Consider the following 23,088-nt stretch of genomic DNA (forward strand, 5'->3'; position numbering starts at 1 on the left):
AAACATGGTTCATGCATATCTTTTCTGTGCCTGGGCAAAATGTCATACTCCTAAGTTTGGAACAGCTTCCAACATTTTATTCTTTGCACTTCCAATGTCGTGAAATATCTCTGAGAGTTCATTTAATGTAAAGGTGGCTGAGTTTTGTTCCATTGGTTTGAATTTGTTTTTGCTAGCATCACTTTCTCTGGGACATCTTCATTATTTTTTGTTTTAAATATTTTCCAATTTCATTTTCATTGTTTAATTCTTTTGTTGCACTTACATTTTTAAGTCTCTCTTTTTGCTCATCTATTTCTATAAAATAGAAGACAGTGCTATCTGTGAACTGAAAACAGTTATAATGTGATCAACTTAGTGGTAGATTTTGAAAGAAGAGATATTATTGGCTATTGATGTTATTTGCATAGGGATTGTGGACTGAAGGGCTAATGGCAAAGTTTGTTATTCACAGTGAATAAATTTATTCTGGTAAATAAAATTTGAACTTTGGTTTTTGGGGAATTGGTGTTATTTAACTAAATTATGGTAACTAAAATTTGTGTATATCAGAACTATACAAAGTAAGAATTAGACATCTGTAATGATGAAATTCTTCCTTTCCATATGCCAGGGACTATTATAAGAGTTCTACGTATTATTTCACTTAATTATCAGGGCAACCCAATGAAACAAAACTAGTATTGCCTCATTTTACAAACAATGTGACTGTAGATATTCATCTGGCCACATTATAGAATTAATTATCCACATATTGGGGAGAATATAAATTTCCCACAGTCATGATAAATCTAAAGTTTTTCTCAATAGTGCTGACTTACTGATATAGGAATATGGAGTAACAAGTAACATATATTCATCTGGAATGTATATGTACAGTAAAACATCAGGTTCTCAGAATAGTAGAAGGAAGGTAGACATATACAGAAGATGCACTATTTCTTAAATGTATCAGAAAGATATCTAGAACAAAAACTACAGGATAGGACTAGGGTTGTGGATCAGTAGTAGAGTTCCTGCCTAGCATGTGTGAGGCACTGATCCTCAGCACTACATATAAATAAATAAAGGTTCATCAACATCCAATAAAATATTTTAAAAAAACTACAGAATATATAAAGAACTCAAATAATTTAACACCAATAAAAACCCCAAATAACCCAGTCAATAAAGGGCCAAGGAACTGAACAGACACTTTTCAAAAGATGATATATAATTGATCAACAAATATAGGGAAAAATGTTCAACATCTGTAGCAATTAGAGAAATGCAAATCAAAACTACTCTAAGATTTCAACTCATTTCAGTCAGAATGGCAGTTATTAAGAATTATAAGCAACAGTGTTTGCAAGTATGTGGGGGAAAAGGCACAGTCATACATTGCTGGTGGGGCTGCAAATTGGTGCAACCACTCTGGGAAGCAGTATGGAGATTCCTTAGAAAATCTGGAATGGAACCACCATTTGACCCAGCTATCCCACTCCTTGGTTTACACCCAAAGGACTTAAAAGCAGCGTGGAAATGGAAGGAGACCCTCATGGTTATACAAAATTACATACAAGAGGAAGTGAGGGGAAAGGCAAAAAAACTAGGGGGAGAAATGAATTACAGTAGATGGGGTAGAGAGAGAAGATGGGAGGGGAGGGGAGGGGAGGGGGATAGTAGAGGATAGGAAAGGTAGCAGAATACAACAATTACTAATTGGGCATTATGTAAAATTGTGGATGTTTAACCGACGAGATTCTGCAATCTGCATTTGGGGTAAAATTGGGAGTTCATAACCCACTTCAATCTAATGTATGAAATATGATATGTCAAGAGCTTTGTAATGTTGTGAACAACCAATAAAAAAAATAAAAAATTAAAAAAAAACAGCATAGCACAGTGACACAGCCACATCAATGTTTATAGCAACACAATTCATAATAGCTAAATTGTGGAACCAACCCAGATGCCCTTTATTGATAAATAGATAAAGAAACTGTGATTGATACACACACACACACACACACACACACACACACAAATTGGAATATTACTCAGCATTAAAAGAGGAAAAAACCATGGCATTTGCAGGTAAATGGATAGAGTTGGAGAATATGAAACTAAGTGAAGTAACCCAATCCCACAAAACCAAAGGCCAGATATTTTCTCTGATAAGTGGATGTTGATCCTTAATGGTGGTGGTGATAGGGAGCATGGGAGGAATGGAGGAACTTTGGGGAAGAGAGGGAGCATCGGGGTAGGAAAGATGGTGGAATGAAATGGACATCATTACCCTAGGCATATGTATTAAGACATGAATGATAACTCTACTTTTTGTACCACCAGAGAAGTGAAAAATAGTGTTCCATATGTGTACTATGAATTGAAACACATTCTGCTGCCATATATAACAAATAGGAATAAATAAATAAATTTAAAAAATAATCCATGATGATTAAAAAAATTACAGAACACTGAATAAAGTAACGGAAAAAACTTAGAAGATGGATGACCTCCCATGTTCTTGATAGGCAGAATTAACATTATCAAAATGGCCATACTACAAAAAAAATACAGATTGTATGGTATCCCCATCAAAACATCAATGACATTATTCACAGAACTAGAAAGAGAGTCCTAAAATTCATTTGGAACAATGAAAGATCCAGAATAGCCAAAGCAATACTGAGCAAGAAGACTAATGCTGAAGTATCATATATACCGAGCTCAAATTATATTAGCAAGCTGCTGTAACAAAAACAGTATGGTATTGACATCAAAATAGATATAAAGGCAAAGCCACACAGATGCAGTCATCTGATACTCAAAAAAAAAAAAAAAAAAGGTGCCAAAGACATAAGTTGGAGGTGAGAGAGCCTTTTAAACAAATGGCCCTGGGGAAACGGAGTATCTATATGTACAAGAATAAAATTCCATTCTTATCTTTCACCCTGCATGAAAGTCCACTCACAGTGGATCAAAAACCTAAGAATTAGACCAGAAACTGCAACCACTATAAGAAAACATAGGCTCAACATTCCAAAATACTGGTACAGGCACTGACTTCCTTAACAAGACTCCAAAGCTCAAGAAATAAGACCAAGAATTATTAAGTGGGACAACATCAAATTAAAAAGTGTCCACATGTCAAAAGAAACAAGAACATGAAGAGAGAGCATATGGAACAGGAGATCCTTGCCAGCTACTCTTCTGATAGGGTATTAATATCCATAATATATAAAGAATTAAAAAAACTTGAACGGAAACATTTTTAAGATGGTAGAATAGAGAAGGTCGCCTTCCTGGCTATGTGGAATGAAACCAAGAAAGCATATAGGCAGCTTCTTAGCAAGGTGAGTGAACAACAACAACAACAACAAAAATATATATATGTGTATATATATATATATATATATATATATATATATATATCAGGGCAGATGTTACTGGAATTTAAAACTAGACATTAAAAGCAGATAAGGAACTCAGGAGGTTGGATATAATAAAATATAATAAAATAAGGAAGAAATCCTCAGTGGCATGGTCACTGACACAGCCAGGCTCTTAGCACCAGCCACAGACCTCCCTCCATGAGCATAGCAGAGGAATAAGTGAATTAAAAGAACCTACATTTTTGGGAGGCCTGAGGTATGTCTGGGTACATAGTGTTTAGAGATTAAGGACATTGCCTGCCAAAAGACACGCTGCACAATATCCATGTGCAGGAAGACACCACCATTTCTCCAGGTGGTGAGAGGACAAAGGAAGAAACCATTTTGCTGACAGCTGAGGAGGCGAATTACTTACAAAACTGAGTTTGGATCAAAATACAGCCCCAGTAAAAACTGCACAACTTAAAATGTGCTTAAATGACCGGGTGAAAGTCAAATGTGGAGAGAGGTTTACACTGGGAACAATTGATCAGGGAAACCCATTCTGCTCTGTCCCATCCTTTCCAATCCAAATGCTTACAGGAACCTACTGGCTAGGAACTAGGAAGAGGGGGGGTGTGGGGTGGAGGATGGGAGAGAGTATATGGAAACTGAACCCAAGACCAGAAAACATGGGGTCTGAAGGTAATGCTGGGTACCCCCCAACATAAGTGGAATCAGAGAAGATCCTTAGGGTACAGTCTTCCGGCGTGGACCAGCAAGTACTGGGTGTTGGAGGTGTATGGATTTAAAATTTCCAGACCAACTAGCATTCAGTGAAGAGCCTGGAGCCCATCTAACCTAAATTCTGCCTCCAGGAATTCCGCATATGGGATTAGCTCTCTCACTCCAGCAATCCAGAGGATGGAACATCATTCTCCAGACAACCACACCTAAAACTTCTGAGAAGAGAAGCTGAGAATATTTTGAAGTCCAACAAAAAGAATTCTTTAACTTTTCATCAAGATCTTTTAAAAAATTATTTTCCTGTCTTTAATTGTGACCTTAATTGTACATGGAGATTTAAACATATTTATATTATTTTTTTCATTTCTAGCATTTTTGAAGCCAGTTATTTTTCATGGGTTAGTTTTTTTGTGAACTAGGATGTTTAATTAGCATATTTTAGTTTTATTTGTACTCTTGTATTTTTATTTTTAATTTAAAAAAGATTTTTACTTTATATATTTTTTCTCCTACTTATTTCCCTGATTCTCTTTTCTTCTAACAGCCGATCTCTATTGTTTTCTCTTTCATTCTTCCTTTAATTTTTTACTTCTTCTCTTCACCTCCTTCAAAATCATCACACCCTATATCACTTCTGTTCTCTCTCTGTCCACCATTTGAAATTATAAATCCTTTTGCAAATTTGCTGTTTTTATTATAAGCAATAACTGATCATATCCTTTCTGTTTATTGTGATAATTAACATTGTAGACATCATAGTAGGAACTATTTGGTTTAATGCTGTATATTGTTTGCATTGGTTGTCATTATTATTTGTCTCCTCCTAAACAGTGAGGTACTAGAAACCTTCGAGGATACCATAATTCCACAAGGTAGAAACTCTACTGCCTTAGATCCTTACTGTTAGATGGGTAGATACACAAACAACATGAAAAAGCAAGGAATGCAAACTGCCCCTAAAAAACCAGAGATACTCCAATAACAGATTCCATCACCACCATAGTGGAAGAAATGTCAGAGAAGGTGTTTAGAATGTACATAGGTAAATTGAAATCTGTGAAGTAAAGGATGGTATAAGAAATGAAACCAGAAAGAAAATACAGGAAGTGAAAGATCACTTCAATAAAGAGGCAGAGATTCTGGGGAAAAAACAAGCAGAAATTCTTGAAGTGAAGTAAACAATTAACCAAATTAAAAATTCAATAGAAAGAATTACCAATAGATTATACCACTTGGAAGACAACCTCAGACAATGGAGACAAAATATATAATCATGAAAATAAAGTTGACCACACAGAGAAGATGTTAAGAAACCATGAACAGAAACTTCAAGAACTATAGGATAACATAAAAAGAGTAAATTTAGGGTTTATTGGGATAGATGAAGACACGGTGATACAAACCAAAGGAATTCACAATCTTTTCAATGAAATAATCAGAAAATTTCCTACACCTAAAGAATGAAATGGAAAATCAAATACATAGGCTTACAGGACCCCAAATATACAAAATTACAAAAGACCCACACCAAGGTACATTATAATGAACAAGCCTAACATATAGAATAAGTTTAGAATTTTAAAAGATATGAGAGAAAAATATCAGATTACGTATAGGGGGAAACCAATTCATATCTAAGCTGATTTCTCAACCGAGATCTTCAAAGCTAGGAGGTCTTGAAATAACATATACCAAGCTCTGAAAGAAAATGGATGCCAACCAAGAATCTTATATCCAGCAAAATTAAGCTTCAGATTTGCAAATGAAATAAAAATCTTCCATGATAAACAAAAGTTAAAAAAATTAGAAAGCCTACACTACAGAACACTCTCAACAAAATATTCCATGAAGATGAAATGAAAAAAGAAGTGAAAACCAGTAAAGGCAGGAAGTACATTAAAGAACTAGTCAACAATGGAGAAACTAATTCAAATTAAAAACTGGAAATAATCCCAAATGACTGAGAATACAAATCATATCACAATAATAACCTTTAACATTAATGGCATAAACATATCACTCACAGGGATCTCCTAAACAAGCAGGGGTTTCTATCTTCATATCAGATAAAGTAGAATTTAAGTCAACGTTAATCAGAAGGGATAAAGAGGCCATTTCATACTGTTTAAGGGAATTATACATCAACAAGTGACAATCATAAATATTTATGCCCCAAACATTGGAGCACCTATGTACATCAAACAAACCCATCTTGGAGGGATCAAATGTTTAAACCATTGCAATTTGTATGCATGTATATATGTATTGGTAAAGGATAGAATAGAAAAAATTACCAAGTATATAATGTATGTATTTCAACAATATACAATTTTAAGTATTTCAGACGTGTGTACACTCAATAAATAGTTGCTAAATGTTAAAATACATTCAAAAAACTTTACACCAATCCCCCCAATCAATAAATGGGCAAAAGAACTAAACAGACATTTCACAAAAGAAGAAATACAAATGGTCAGTAAAGATATGAAAAAATTTTCAACACATTTAGCAATCAGCAAAATGCAAATCAAAACTACATTGAAGGGCTGAGGTTTTGGCTCAGTTGTAGAGTTTGCCTAGCATGTATGAGGCACTGGGTTCAGTTCTCAGCAATGCATATAAATAGATAAAATAAAGGTCCACTGACAACTAAAAATATTTTTAAAAAACTACATTGAGATTTCATTTCACTTCAGTTAGAATGGCAATCATCAAGAGTAAAAAATTTAAATTCTGGTAAGAATGTGGGAGGAAATGTACACTCATACATTGTTGGTAAAACTGAAAATTTGTACAACTACTCTAGAAAGCAGCATGGAGTTTCCTCAGATGATTAGGAATGAAAACACCATATGACCCAGCTATCCTACTCCTTGGTATTTATCCTAAAGAACTAAAATCAGCATACTATAGTGATACAGGCATATCAATGTTTATAGCAATACAATTCACAATGGCCAAGTACTAGAACTAATCCAGTTGCCCATCAAGAAACAAATGGTTATAGAAAATGTAGTACATACAGACAATGGAGTTTTACTCAGCCATAAAGAAGAATGAAATGATGGCATTTGCCACTAAATGAATGAAACTGGAGAATATTATGCTAATTGAAATAAACCAGACTCAGAAAGTTAATGGATGAATATTTTCTCTTATATGCAAAAGCAAGACTGAAATGAGGGAATAAAAAAGAGATAAACAGGTTGGGGCAATTCCATGAAAACAGAAGATAGATTCATGGAGTAAAGGAAAGGGACCTAGAGAAAGGGAGGAGGAATGAGAAAGAGAGGAAATGCAGAATGAAATTGACCAAATTTTGCTATGTACATATACAAATACACCACAATAAATTCCACCTATATGTATATTTATAAGACACCAATTAAAGGAAACCAGTAGAGGATGGGGAACATGAGGAGGGAGGAGGGGAGGGCAATCCTTAATAGGTACTGAAATAGAGCAAAATGCATTTCATACATGCATGAACATGTCAAAATGAAATACACTATTATTTATAACTATGATGTACTAACAAAACAAAAAACTTCTGAAATGTTAGCTAACAAAAGAATCTTCAAGCTAATATTAAGTTATTAGAAAAATTTAATTGAGTCCCCTTAAAAAGTCTTATTGTAGAGATCATTGCTACAGAAAGCTTTTAAAAATTATGTACATTTTCTTGTCCAATTTTTCAAATCATAGCTATAGTATTTTGTGAATTAAGATATTACACAACACAACTGAACTCTGACAATGATTATGCCATGTCATTATTCAAAATATCTATAAACTTTATGGTATATGATTTCTACATGTTAGTACAACATGTTAAATAGCTGGGATGAAATATGTATGACTGAAGAAGATATTTATTAACAGACATTAAGGGCAGATATATGAGTACAAAGTCTCAAAGAATATTCAGACATTGAGTATCAGTTAATTCAATTTTTACATCTATACAGTTAAGCTACTGATCAAATGCTCAAAGTTTCATATTAAATAGAACTATTTTGCTTTAGAAACAGACTGTATTTTAAGAAATATGATGAAACAAAAACTTTAAAAATTGTATTCCTGCTTTTAACATGCTGATAATCAACTCAGCACATCTTGAGATTTTTAGAAATACAAAATATTTGCACTATCTATGGTGCTTAATGTTCACTTTAAATTTTGATTTTGGTGCCAGAGAATATTCATTTTAAATGTTTTGAATCACCTCTAGAAAGCAATGCTGTTTCTCTAAGAGATTTATTTCGGGAGTATTTTTACTAGCAGACAGATTTATCGCTGGTAACTTGCTGTCAGTCTGTCTGTGACAAGACAGAGCAGACAGACAGGGTGCACCCAGAGCAGATGGGGAATGTGTGCACAAGAGCAGCTACACTACCGGCTTTAAGGGAGGCATGTGGTCCACAGAGAGAAGTGAAAGGCAAGTGGAGCCAAGCAAACCACACAGGTCAGGTAGGGGAAGAGACACATATGGGCTAGGGAAGACATGATTCCATATGCTGGCAGGACCAAGGGACTCTAAGTGGAGGAGACCAGAAACCAGGACTGACTGACTTTTTGGACAGTTATAGACACAGCATTAAAAGCCATGGTATGAGAGCCACTGGTATGAGAGCAGTAAAAGTAAAAACTTTTCCATATTAACTCATAATTCATTTTCAGTACAAATACAAATTCACATTTTTCAGTTATTTATGTAAAACATTCAAAAATCATTAATTTTTTTTATCTTTAAAGAGAAGAGTTAGCTCAGTAAAAGGAGAGTTGCCACCTTTACTGCCAAATTCTTCAAAGGATTTTTCACAAATTGGTTCAGAAAGCTGTAAAAAACATGGTGGCTATTTTTAATTTTTTTTTTAAAGTGAGATTTCTGGAGTAAGACTACTTATATTCACTGTGGTTACTGGGAAATTGAAAAAGTCAAAATAAGAGGATAATGTTGGACCTTATAAAATATATATATATATATAGAGAGAGAGAGAGAGAGAGAGAGTCTGGGCGAAAGTCTGTGATTTATGCAGAGGAAGCTCTAATAATTTAGACAGGTTATACTAAGTGATTCTGTAATCAATTATTTCACCCAAGTTCCTTATTCCAGCTATTTATAATGCATGATTCACTAAAAACACAGAATTCCTGGTGGTCAACTTTTAGAACACTCATCCCTTACATTAAGTAATAATTATAAGGTGGCATAGAACAATGAATAAGGAAACTGATAAATAAAAGCTACAAGGCCAATTCTACAGTCATGAACAAAAACTGCCTGAAAAGTGCTATTAAGTTAATGAAAACATCACTTAACAGATTAGAATACATCTTTTGAATGGAGAGAGGAATGCTACAGTTCTTAGTAGTACATGCAGGCAAAAATGGTACTGTATCATATATGCTAATATGAATTGAATTTTAAAATCTGTTTACAAGGTAAAGTATAGATTTTCAACTACCTAATTAATTTGAACGATATCTAAAAACATTTCAGACAACTCAACTTCTTTGTACATTCTGAATGACACCATATTTTAGAGTCTATTACTGATTTTTCATTGCTATCTTTAGAAGAAAGTTATTATTCAACAATGAAGAAGAGATATAACTCCATAGTGTCATTTCAACAAGAGGTATTTTCAGCAATAAAATGAGTGAATGTTTAGCAAATATTCAGTAAGTTCAGTTAATGTAAACAGTCTGGACTACTGACTCAAAATTAGGGCTATCAAGTTGTACACAATTCAAATTCACCTAGTAATTGCTAACATTCCACTGCATATTCTGGTGAGGAAATGTGGCATTCAGGTACATATTATCAATGGCCCAGTTCTACATCCAAACCAAAAAAGTCCCATCTAAATTTGAAAAATATAACTTTTTCGAATTTAATTTCTTAACCAGTAAGATATTTATTATGTTTGGTTTCTTTTTCTCTCCACCCCCTTTACATTATACTACTATCTAATTTTGAGGTGTTCAGATTTATATCAGTCTTCTGGGTAGTCTGAAATTATAAAGAAAAGCCTGTCTAAGCCATAAAAGGGGCAAGGAACAATATGACTGATAGAAGTTTGTGGAGGAAATACACTAAAAGACATCAGGCATCCATCTGGACAACAAACTTTCAGTGAATCTAGGTTCAAGTTTTTTCTTATCAGCAGGTAGAAAATGATGCTATAAGGTAGAATATTGACATTTAGAGCTTCCTCTACATGTCAAGATCCTTACCTTTTAGGTGAGACAGGAAGGCTTAGAGTAGCAAAACTGTACTTATATCTGACATTAAGTGATCTTGTCTGCAAATCCAGAGCGCTGTGTAATTTTATACGTTCCTTTATGTGTGCTATAGCAATAACTTTAATAATTTGTTGGTAACCATGAATTATGGTTCCCATGGACCTTAGAGAACTGGTAAAATGAGTCTGAAGAGAAAGGAGGTTATGTTTGCACTCTCTCCTCCACACACACACTTCAGTTACTCTCTCACTGTTTTGTATTTTCTTCTACTACTAACAGGTGACATGCTTATTTATTTTGATCTTTGTCTGTCTTCCCCACTAGAATGCAAGCTCCATGTGGAACTTTATTTGCTGAAATTCTCTGTGGTGTTCCTGACACCTGGAGTAATGTTTGGTACATAGTGTATACCTGCTGAACCCAGAGAGGACTCTGGGAGCACTTGGAGGGGACTGAAATCATACCAGCCTCAGCAGCAGGGTAATGAACCTCAGGCAGAACCAATCTGGCAAAGAGTGTCCTGTCAGTCATGTGAAAGCCAAAGTAAGCTGCACGTAGGAAATCAGAGATAGCAACACTCTCCAACCTTGCTGGTTTTCAAACATATATATTTTTCTTTCCCTTTTTCCCTTGGTAAAAGCCTCCTCATCAACAGTCACAGATTATATTAACTTTTTTTGCGGGAGGAAGCAACACATCACATAGGATCATTTCTAATTTAATCTTTACTACTATTCTAATGCTTCTTTCAATTTTATTGTTTCCAGATTTCTATGTCTTATAAACATTTTTTTTCATTCAAATATTCTTTTTCTTTTTGAATTCTCCACCCTATTTTCTATCCTTTTGAGGATCCAGTTTCTGCATAATATTTTTTGATCCTTATCAATGTCACAGGGAACACAGAAAAACATGAATAAATAAAACCCCTTGTTGTTTTTAAATAGAATTAGAGACACGAAAATGGGAGAATATCTACAAATTCACTCCTATAGGATTAAAATAATAAATAATAGTTCAAAAAATGATATCCTTGAATTCTAAATGGCTGAGATTGTATAATACTGCATTACATTTTTATAGTATCTTGCTCATCTGGAGAAATACTGAAAAATCTTTCCAGAAATGGTAGAAATTGCCCACATAGAATTTCTACAAATAAGTGAGGCAGATATTTGCTATTGCCATTTTATAGAAAACAATAAACCAAAATATGGACTATAAAATAAAAGAAGATTCTATTACATCATTCTCTGAAGAACAGTGTGCTTAACTGGTCAATTTTACTAGTAAGTTTTAAAAAAAAGTGGGGAACCAGCTATTTATCACAGATTCAAAACCTCTCAAATATCCACCATTCACTTTATGGTACAATTATGGAAAAGTCCAACTTCACTTTAAGTATAAGGCCAACATTGTCAATAATGAAGTAGGAAGTTGTAGAGTACTATAGTTGCTTTCAAATAGTAAATAAAAAATAAAAATAAAAAGATAAATAAAAATAATATGACTGTACTGAAAATAATGGTCAGTGATATTTTAAGTAAAAATTTAAATTTTCTGTACCTTTTAAAAATTTATAGGTGCATAGTAAATACAATTCATAAATTGAAGTTATTATGAGCAATATATCTATTTTTCTTGTAAAGGGAAATAGATTTAGTTATAAAGGAAAATACAGTATTAAACGAGTATGTGTTTTCTTAGGCAATCTCACTGCTATCATTTGAAACTTTCAGTCAACAGGTAAAATATAACAAGAAAAAAAACTTTATGATTTAGCAAGCTCAAAGGAAAAAAAAAGATTGCATTAAATTGAATTTACAGCCTAAGTATCCATTACAAATTTGTGGTCATTACATACATGGAAAACTTCAAATAATATTAATACTTTAAATTATAAATTATAGGATTATTGATCAGAGAAGTTGGTGTTTCAAAGGTACTTCAACAACTTTTGGTTATTTCCATTTGAATTTCTTTTTTAATTTTTAAATTTATATATGAGAGCAGAATGCATTACAATTCATATTACACATACAGAGCACAAATTTTTCATATCCATGGTTGTATACAAAGCATATTCACACCAATTCATGTCTTCATACATGTACTTTGGATAATGATGTCCATCACATTCCATCATCATTTCTAACCCCATGCTCCCTCTCTTCCCCTCCAACCTCTCTGCCCTATCTAGAGTTTGTCTATTCCTCCCATGATCCCCCTCCATACCCCACTATGAATTCTTGTCATCACCTCAATCCATCACCTCAATGACATAGGTCATAAAATAATTTCACCATCTTCTGCCTTTAAATGATTTCCCCTCCAGTTCCTCTACTTCTGGTAATGTTATTTTCATTGTCCAGTTACTTACACTGGAGCTTATTGTTGCCTCTTCCCTTTCCACATCTGATCTATTTAACATTAAGGAGAGTGGAGTCTTCCTTAGTGTATCCATTAGTTCTCTTACCCTTTGCATTCTCATTGCCATCACTCCAACACATACTTCAAATATATCCTTGCATTGTCATCAAAGCTTGCTCAGTCTACCACCTGGGACTTCTTTTTCTTTTCTTTATGATCTTACTAAACATTCACTGCTCAACATTTTAAAGGACTCTTTGAGGAAAATCCCTGATTTTAGTTGAAAAAATTCTGTTTTTATAAATAAGTATGGGTAGTGTTGATAGTTAGTGCTAGCCCTAACTTTTCTCTCATTTGATGCACTCTAATGTTGATGACAGCTTCAACATTAAGAGACACCCACTAGCAGAAGGATCAGAAAACAATTTTTCCTTTGTTAATTTCTAGGGGAAAAGATAGCCATGATGAGCTCTTATTCAATGCTATATCTTCCGCTGCCAGAATAGTGTCTGGAACATAGTGAGTATTCAATGAATATTTGAGCACTAAATGGATATGTGCTGAGGTGTATATGTGAAATCTTCTGATTTAGGTCAAACCCCACAGGAAATAGAGGGTTGCATAGCAAGTTCTGTCCTAAGAAAAAAATTCGTTCAGAGAAGAGCTAAATAATTAAGATGACTTAGTATAATATCAAGTGAGTATGATAAAGATAAAAAGTAATATCTTATTTCTGATAAATTGCACAGCAAAGTTCAGCCAGGTAGTGAGGAGCAAAGGTAGAAATAAACTGTGTTCAATGACCATTTTATAATTTCTTTGGAAACAAACCCTAAGATTAGAGCTAAGATGAGCCTTACAAGGCTGTGGTCTCAAAAAAAGGATTAAGGTGGTTTCTACTTGAGCTGTGAGTGACCACCACAGTTGAAGTTTAACCCTGATGCAATAATTATCTACTGCTATGGGATAAATCACCTCCAAACTTTGCAGTTTAAAACAATGAAACACTTATTATCGCATGGTTTGTGTGGGTCAGAAATTGAACACAGCTTGGCTGGGTGGCTCAGGCTCTGGCTCTGGCTCTCTTACCAGGCTACAATCAAGGTGTTGGCTGAGGGTGAAGTCATCTCCAGGCTCAACTAGGGGACAATCCTTTTCCAAGGTCACTCAGTGGCTGTTGGCAGACCTTAAGCCCTACTGGCTCTGGGCCAGTGATACCAGCTCCTTATTATGTGGGTTTCTCCACAGAGCAGCTTACAGCAGAGCAGCTGGTTTCCATCAGAGTGAGCAGGCAAGAAGACAAGAGAGAGCCTAAGGTCTGCCAACATTCACTGGTCTTACCATGTTCCCCTTTATCCTCAAGCAGCAGGCTTGACAGAATGGTGGAATGAATTTTGGGAGATAGTTATGATGCCTGCTAGGTGGTAACACCTTGCAGGTCTGAAAAAATGTCTTCCAGGATATGGAATTCACTCTAAATCAGCATTTAATATACAGTCTATTTACCCTCAATCTGGAGGTGAAGGGATAAAAGTGGATCAGTTTTTCTTCCTATTACCCTTAGGATTCACTAGGAAAACTGCTGTTTCCCATGGTCTGACTTTAGACTCTCCTGGTATAAATGTCTTGGCTCCACAGGGAGAAATATTTCCATTGGGAGATAAAATAATGATTCCACAGAAATGTAAGCTGAAACTACTGTCTTGTCATTTTTGAGCTCCTTAAGTGGAATCAACAGAAGTAGAGAGTATTGCTATACAGGGTGGATTATGGATCCTCATTTCCAAAGGAAAACTGAGTATCTACTACACAATAGGGGTAAGGAAAAATATGTCTGCAATACAGGAAGTGCTCTGGTGTGTCTGCTAGTACTTTCTCGAATTACTATCAATAGTTTACCACAACTATTTTAAAGGACTCTTTGAGGAAAATCTAATTCAGGATACCACAACAATCTAATTCAGGCTAATGGCCATGATTCTTCAAGAATGAAAGTATGGGTCATTTTTCCAGGTAAGGAATGTTAATCAGCTAAGGTACGTGCTAAAAGCAATGGCAATACTGAATAGGTAGTTGAAGACAGCAGACATAAATATCAGATATGACTACATGATCAGTTGCAAAAAATAAAGAATGTAATAGAATTTCTTCTCTCAAAAAATATATGTATATATTAGTTATTGATAGACTTTTTAATTTATTTATATGTGGTGCTGAGAATTGAACCCAGTGTCTCACACACATGCCAGGCAAGTGTGCTACCACTGAGCTCCAGCCCCAGCCCCTTCTTTATTTTGACATGAATCCCACTATTTTAGTTTTTGTCTCCTCTTTCATTCTTTTTCTATTTTCTTTTAAAAAATATTTTATTTTAGTTGTAGTTGGACATAATACCTTTATTTTATTTTTATGTGGTGCTGAGGATTGATCCCAGGGCCTCACATGTGCTAGATGAGCACTCTACCGCTGAGCCACAACTCCAGCCCCTCTTTTTCTATTTTCTTAAATTTATTTGTTCTTGGGTTGGGGTTGTGGCTCAATGGTAGAATGTTTGCCTCACATGTGTGAGGCACTGGGTTCGATTCTCAGCACTGCATATTAATAAATGAATAGAATAAAGGTCCATCAACAACTAAAGTATTTTAAAAATTTATTTGTTCTTTTCAGTTATACATGACAGCAGAATCCATTCTGATATAATTACACAAGCATGGGATATATTTTATTCTCATTAGGATTCCATTCTTTTGGATGTACATGATGGTGGGAATCACTGTGTTGTTTTCATATATGTACATGGGCCATAATATTATGTCCGATTCATTACACTGTCTTTTATTCCTTTATCATCTAAGATGTAACAATAATAACTTTATCATACAATATTTAAATTATAGGATACCAAAGGTGAGAAGAATGCTATAAGGCAAGGACAATAAAAAGACTTTGTACCTACTTCTGGGAAAAGGGTAGGTATGTTTTCAGTTGTACATGGGGTAGCTGTACCATGTTAGATGCAAGTATGACTTTATTAATTTCTTTAACTGGAAATTAAGTGTGTCTTAAAGAGAAGTATGCCAAATTGGCATGGGAGCCATTGTGGTAGATTTTTAATGTGTAAATTTGGCTAGGTTGAATTACATTTTCCAGAATTATTTTTCCTATGTTTCTGGGTAGGATGGTACACAAGGGATTTTTTTTTTTTTCCATTTGGTGGGAAATTTGGAGGCTTAATGTGAGACAGCAGCATTTCTAGCACACACATGTTGTCACTTATCTGCTGGCTCATCTTATGGTGTGAGGCAATAGCTAGGATGGCATCTGCTCCACCTTCTCTTGAGTTCTCCAGCATCTCCGACTCCTGGTGCAGATATATGTGTGTTTAGCTCCATATGACAAAGGGCAAACACTTCTATGGGATACCCAGACGACCAAAAACAGAAGCAATAAAAACTGAGATGGACTTCAGTCCATCTCCATCTTTACATAGATTCCAGCTCTTGTTTATGGGTTCTAGCTCATTCTTGCTCTCTGCCACTTTATATCTAGCTTCCTTTACTAGGTATTTGCTTTGTGGACTCAAGTTCCAGGGTCAAGTGCAAAGTTAACACTTACTGACACTGTTTCACTAGTTCTGGTCAAATATTTTCTTTCATACTGAAATAATGCAGTCTGTCTTCATTATTTGTATATTCCATATTTCTAAATTCAGTTATTCACTAAAATTTATTTGTAACCCTAAAATCAAAATCAACATGGCAGTTTTTCAATCATTCACAGACATGCACATGTGCAGAGAGGTTAAAAATTGAGTCACTGTTCTTAGCTAAAGTTGAACAAGGCCGTACTCTTCCTTCTTATTTCAGCTCTCACACTGTAAACAAGTGTCCTTTCCCAGATGACTTAATATCATGTTTTTCATATTTTTGTGATTTCTCTGTTTCAAATAGCTCCCAAATATAGTGCTGAGGTGCTATCTAGTATTCATAAGTATGAAAAGGCTGTGATGCATCTTATGGAGAAAATATGTATGGTAGATCAGTTTTGTTTAGGCATGAGTTAGTACTGCTGGCCATGAGTTCAATGTTAATGACTCAACAATGTATATTAAATGAGTTGTCTTTAAACAGAAACATATAAAACAAATTTATATATTGATTGGTTGACAAAAATGTGACCAGAGGCTCACAGGAACATGACACTATACATCCCTCAAGAATAATGATCCAGTTAATTTGGTGTTCTCAGTGACTTCATAGAATATAATCACCATGAATAATGAAAATACATTGTATAATATATGTACACAAATACATACATAAATTATGTATATAAACATATTCGTGTGTGTGTGTGTGTGTCTGTGTCTGTGTGTTTTGTAACGTACAAATCTCCTAAGGGCTGCTTTTACAATTAAATTCTGAGAAACTTATAAAATTTAGCTATAGTGATAGTAAACTCACCTGAAGTTTATCTATTAATGGTAGTGGTATTTAATTATCACAATAGTTCATTACCTAGAATTTGAGTTATTCTCCAAATTATTTCCTCCCAATATGTAAACATCTCTGCAATTCTAAGACACTTAGGGATTAACTATCACCTACAATTGTTATATGGAGTAGTTTGTGTTCCAAATATCTGCTTATTCTGCTTATTATCCAGCATTCATGGCCAGAAAAGTCCATTTCTGTTATTAGTCACAATCTGATACCACTGCTCACTTTGTGTTATCATACAAATTGGTTGGGAGCTGTGAAAGCCAAAATAAGAAAGCAATGACAATGCCACTCTCTTTCCTTACCCAGAGACTCACGTACAGACCCTGTAGGCTGGAAACAATGCCATCCTTACATTTTCTTCCAAATGCTTCCTGAGGTGTTCACCTCTTCACCTCTTTCCTTTCAACAGGCAGGCCAGTCTTGCCTTTATTCTCTGTGAACATCTTTAGATCTATTCCAGTCCTTGCTCCTTGTACTGCTGTTTCTTTTACCTAGGATGCCATCTTGCTTGTCTTCCCACAATCTAAATTCTATCTAACACACAAGGTCCAGCTAAAAATCTTAGCATGAAAAAACTTTTTTTTTCCTAAAGACTCTAGGCCATACAATAGTCTTGACTGCCTGACTTATCATGGGGTTGGTGCTCGATGAGAGATAAATATCCTGTGAAAAATTCTATATGGCTACCAGTCTGTCTTTTTTAGGCATTGTCTATCCAAGCTCCAATAGCAACTTTCTATTACTATTAATGTATCTCACTTATTTATCTTACTGAAGTTTTGGTAAGCATTTTAAGCTTCTGAAGAAATTTTGATAGTGGATTAGACTGATGTCATATACTATCAATAATTCTTTCAACAATTCTAGGTAGCACAACATACTTAATTCACAAAAAAAGGATTATACATCTCATTGGCATGTTTTTAACCTTAAAAAAAAAGACAAACCCACATATCTTTAATCAAACTCATACCTGCTGAGACTCGGGGACAGTCAGGTAGCATGGACTCCACTGATGTATCTAATGGTTCTGAGCTAGAGACCCAATTACAACAGTTCTGCAATGTAAAAGAGATAATGTGGTTGAAACACATTTGAAACCATGGCCAAATATTCAGTTGAAAGAGATAAATTTGTCCTATAAAACCAATAACTGGAAGTATATTCAATTTATTTATCATATATTTAAAATATTTTTCTTATGTAAATAATAATTTTTCATGACAAAAAGACTGGAAAAAGTATATTTTTTATGTTTTAGCAAATCATCTGTGCTAATATTAAGAATACATGTAATCTTCTGTGAACTCTGATATACTATATTTCTAAGAAAAGGTTAGATGCCAAGAAACATGTGAATAAAGGGATTATAATTAAGAAAAATTTAAACAGATATCCTTTAAAAACTTTTAGAAATGATTCTTACTTTGACATAGGAAAGAATAGCTAATTTCTAAACTATACTCTTTGTGGACTACTAGAAGAAATGAATTTTGCATTTACTCCTCAAAATCTGGCCCATATAAATGTACTCTTTTAATTTTTACTTTGACTTGCTTCATGAAGGTTGTATCAAAATGGTTATATAGAAATTCCCCTGGTGAACTGCAGCTGTGTATCACAAACTTTTCAGTCTTAAAGATCAGTCTCTAAGGTGATGATGATTTGCAACTCAGACAAACAAAATAAAAATACTCTATTCCTTTTATACATTTTAAGTATGCATTTTAATTATGGATTAAAAGATATTAAAATCATATGGCTTTAGAAAATTTCTCAGTTGTGTGCATGCATGTGCGTGCGCGTGTGCGCGCGTGTGCGCGCACACACACACACACACACACACACACACACACACACACTCAATTTCCAGACAGATTTTATTTTAAAAGAAATCATCCCATCAATCATGTAGGAAAAATCAGTGATTGCTATTCTGGTAAACAAGCATGTATTGTGTATTTATAGATGCTTGCTGCCCTGGTTGTGCACCATGGAATCCGTCTTCACTGTGGAAAGATCCTTGACTGGTAGATCAAGTGTCTTATTGTATTTCCTTAATTCATTCTGTCTGGAAGAAGATGTCAGCTGTGTTGCAGTGAGGAGAGAATTTCAAAGGCCCCAGTCCCCACCAATAAAGGCCGAGGAATGGCTTTTGAATAGATTTGTCAAGGCAACCCTACTGTTCTGGGACCAGAGAGAGCAGGAATAATATAAAGGAAGGGTTGCTGTATGAGATTAGAAAGTGAAGTTCACAAAGCATGGCAGATTTTTGTAAGAAACAGTGGATCAATGAAACTATTGAACCGTGCAGGGAAAAAAACATGAAAACAAACACAACATCTAGTAATGTTCTTAAATGCTTTCTCTCTTTTTATATTTAAAATGGATAAAATATTACTATTTTCATGTATTACAAAAGCTTGCCAGTTTAGAATGGATATGTACTCTACAATGTGCACTCCTAATCTTAATTAGCAGCTGAATGCAAAATTATACAATGTAAGAGAGTAGAAATTATAAAAGAAATAGAGTTTCAGAAGATATTTCATACATTTGAAATAAGTAAAATTAATATTACCATTGATAGAATACCACATCAGAGAATTCTAGATAATGCAGAAGATTAGCACACAATTAGCCAGCTTTTATATACAATGTGACACTTGCTTGTAAGAAATAAGTATTCTCCAAAGCAGTGTCAAGATATGTAAATGGATGATTTGTTTTATCATTCATCACAGCCCCTAATAAATTCAAAAATCATGACTTCTATAGGTACTAAAAATAGGCTCCCAATGATACAGGGAGATAGCTTCAATGAAGAATGACTTTCTCTTTCTCTCTCTTTTTCTTAAACAATTCAGTCTTTTCAATGACAGCAATTAGCACTACCAACAGACAGGCAGCGATTAGGTATATATTTTAATTATTATTCATCCGACTAGTACCTCCAAATCTGATGAAAGTTGGCTATTACCCAGGTAATATGTCAGTCTTTTAATACTGTTCACCTACAGTTCACATATGTAAAACTGTTTCACAAGCTTTTCTAGTATTAATAAAAGTGATGGTACATTATAATATGCAGGAGATTAATCATTTTCTAACTTGTTATTGACTTTTTAAAGCTGAGCAAAATGAACTTTTGTCCAGATTCTTCAGATCACCTTTAACTCAAACACTGACTCAAAGTACATGTTCACGTTTTACGATTCAGAAATTTCAGTTTTTATCTAAGCATATGTCTTAGCCTTTGATCACTCATAAAAATCAGAAAGAAGTTTAAGCACCCTACAGCTGAAGTGAATATGCCCCAAAGTTCTATGGAATGACAAAGTACCTGTATAGAACCGTAAAGGTTTGAAACTATAAATTTGTGTATACATATGTGGCATTTTTACCCTACTGATTAAATTAGGCAAAACAAGCTAAAAATGTTTGCCATATGATAAGAGTATAATGAAATTTAAAAAACATAAACATTGGAAAATACATGTAAGAAATTCAGATAGCTATTACATATGAATTCAACATCTGAAATTCCATTTTATCACACTTGACTCCCCATGCTAAATTTCTATCATTACAAACCTAGTATCTTTCACTATTTTCTAATGCTTATCTATTGTTCTTATCAATGTCCCAATTTAGCCCTCATTCCAGTTCTTTAGTCAGGATAAACACTACTGAAGTATTTCAGGTGGCAACAAAGATAGCCCACTAGGAAAGCCCTACAAAAATTCAAAATTTGAATTTTTTGAAATTTGAATGGTATGTGTTAGCAGCCTTTGAGAGCTTTTTCTCAGGTGCCCTGAGTAAGCAACAAGGCATGTTGGACTAGAAATACCAAAAGTTTCATGCTTGAGTCTCAGATGCAGTGCCCCTCAACATGAAGAAGCATAAAGAAAGAAGCCTTTGGGGCTGAGGATGTGGCTCAAGCGGTAGCGCGCTCGCCTGGCATGCGTGCGGCCCGAGTTCGATCCTCAACACCACATACAAACAAAGATGTTGTGTCCGCCGAAAACTAAAAAATAAATATTAAAAAATTCTCTCTCTCTCTCTCTCTCTCTCTCTCTCTCTCTCTCTCTCTCTTTAAAAAAAAAAAAAAAAGAAGAAGCCTTTGGCCACAGCCAGCAGATTAGGATGAATCACAAAATGAGTGTTTCTCTAGGTCTGAAGGAAAGAGAAAACAGACAATGACATGAATGTTATTAAGTATTTTCAATTTAAATTTTTTGTAAGATCTCTGAGATTATGACTTTACAGATTTTGTCATTGTAAAAATTCTTCTTTGTAAAAGCCAAAAGTTTGGAATCTACTGATATAGAAGACCTAAGGCCTGGGCAACTCCATTTAACTTGAACCAAGGGTTTACAGTATTTCAAAGTAGATATGAAATGAAAAATTTTATAGGAATGCTAGGATCTACTATATTTAAAGAGAAAAGTAGGTAGTGGCTATTCCTATGTAAGGTATTTGGAGATGCTTCCTCTGCTGATTGAGTCTAGGCTTTTTCATACTATTTTTGCATTTGTCTGAAATGTACATAACAACTGATTTAAACAGTGATTTTTTAATATGGAAGGCACTGTATCTTCAGACAAGTACAACTATGATTCACTAGGCTGTTTCTAGAGCCTCCAACCAGAGCTGAAGGGTGACAGAAAGAAACAGGAAGAAACCACGACTATTCCACAGAACTGTACATCTGGTTTGGCTAGAGACTTTCAGAGGCCACTCAGTTCTGAGAAGTGCCTCTTAGGAGCTGCCTTCAGTTGCTTTTTACCTCTATTCCTGAGACTAGCCTACCATCTACACTTAGTCCTTTAGTTTAGAAAAATTTTACTTGGAGCAATTATCAAAAGTAGCCCTCTTTGATCTTCTCCCTTTAAAGGGAATTATTATTATTCCCTTTCTCCCTTCTCTTCCTCCTTCTTCTTCTTCTCCTTATTATTATTATTACTATACTTTCAGTGCTCGGGATCAAACCCAGGGCCTTATATGTGCTAGGTAAATGCTCTACCACTAGGCTATATCCCAGCACAGGAATTATTATTTAAAAATTACACAAGTAAAACAAGATATACTTCTTAATCTTTGTGTTATATGCTAAATTGATAAGTTTAAAACAAATGACAGCTTTTATAGTAAAAAAGCTTACCATTAATAATTTTATTACATTAAATATGCTTGCAAAGCAAAACCAATTTTACTATTTTTTAGTATAATAGGAATGACTAGGCAATTTGTACCATTATTTTACTTACAAATTTTAAAGCAATGTTTGATGCAATAATGAAGCCATTCATCAAGAGGATAAAAGCACTAAGGCTTCCTTCACAACCAAACTGTTATTTTTATGGACAATACTCCAGCTTAGCTAATGTATTTTTCTTGGGAAGGATAACTACAAAATTTCTCAGTGTGTTATTGGTCTCAAATGAAACTATAGGAGGTGGTAGGAAGAGGGCTGCTGAGGGAAACAAAGTTTGCTCTAGAGTACCTTCTCCCAAAACTCATGCTCACTACAATAGCCCTTCCTATTTACTGTAATCCAGGCTTGTTTGTTCTTCATAATTTTGAGGAGTCTTATAGTGTGGAAAGGTACTGAAAATGAGAAAGAGGGAATGAAGTTTCATTCTGAGTGTTGGAAACATTGAGCTTTTGTCTTGCCAAATCACAATGAAATCTTCTCTACTACCCCCTGGTCACATACACAGGTAGATTAGACAAGGACATTTGTCACAGACTTGTATACCCTCCATTTTGGTTGTCATTTGGAAGAGGTCTCAGCAGGGATAATTTCAAAATTCAACCAAGAATGATCAAATAACTTTTATCTCGGAGATAGTATAGTGTTT

The 23,088-nt window shown here is 34.5% G+C and overlaps 1 protein-coding gene across 20 annotated transcripts in view; it reads right to left on the reverse strand.

The window, feature by feature from the left end:
* Arb2a (ARB2 cotranscriptional regulator A) overlaps positions 1-23,088 on the reverse strand; it is a 446,980-nt gene that overhangs the window by 130,529 nt on the left and 293,363 nt on the right. For 19 of the 20 annotated variants that reach the window (XM_078044944.1, XM_040273170.2, XM_040273175.2 and 16 more), the window contains one exon: positions 18,198-18,282. In XM_078044944.1, coding sequence (XP_077901070.1) covers positions 18,198-18,282 — 85 coding nt within the window. Of the gene's footprint in view, positions 1-15,355; positions 16,084-18,197; positions 18,283-23,088 lie in introns of those variants that run through there. The other variant, XM_040273166.2, reaches the window with a different exon arrangement.

Source organism: Ictidomys tridecemlineatus, chromosome 1 (assembly GCF_052094955.1).
Source record: "Ictidomys tridecemlineatus isolate mIctTri1 chromosome 1, mIctTri1.hap1, whole genome shotgun sequence".
Lineage (NCBI taxonomy): Eukaryota > Metazoa > Chordata > Mammalia > Rodentia > Sciuridae > Ictidomys > Ictidomys tridecemlineatus.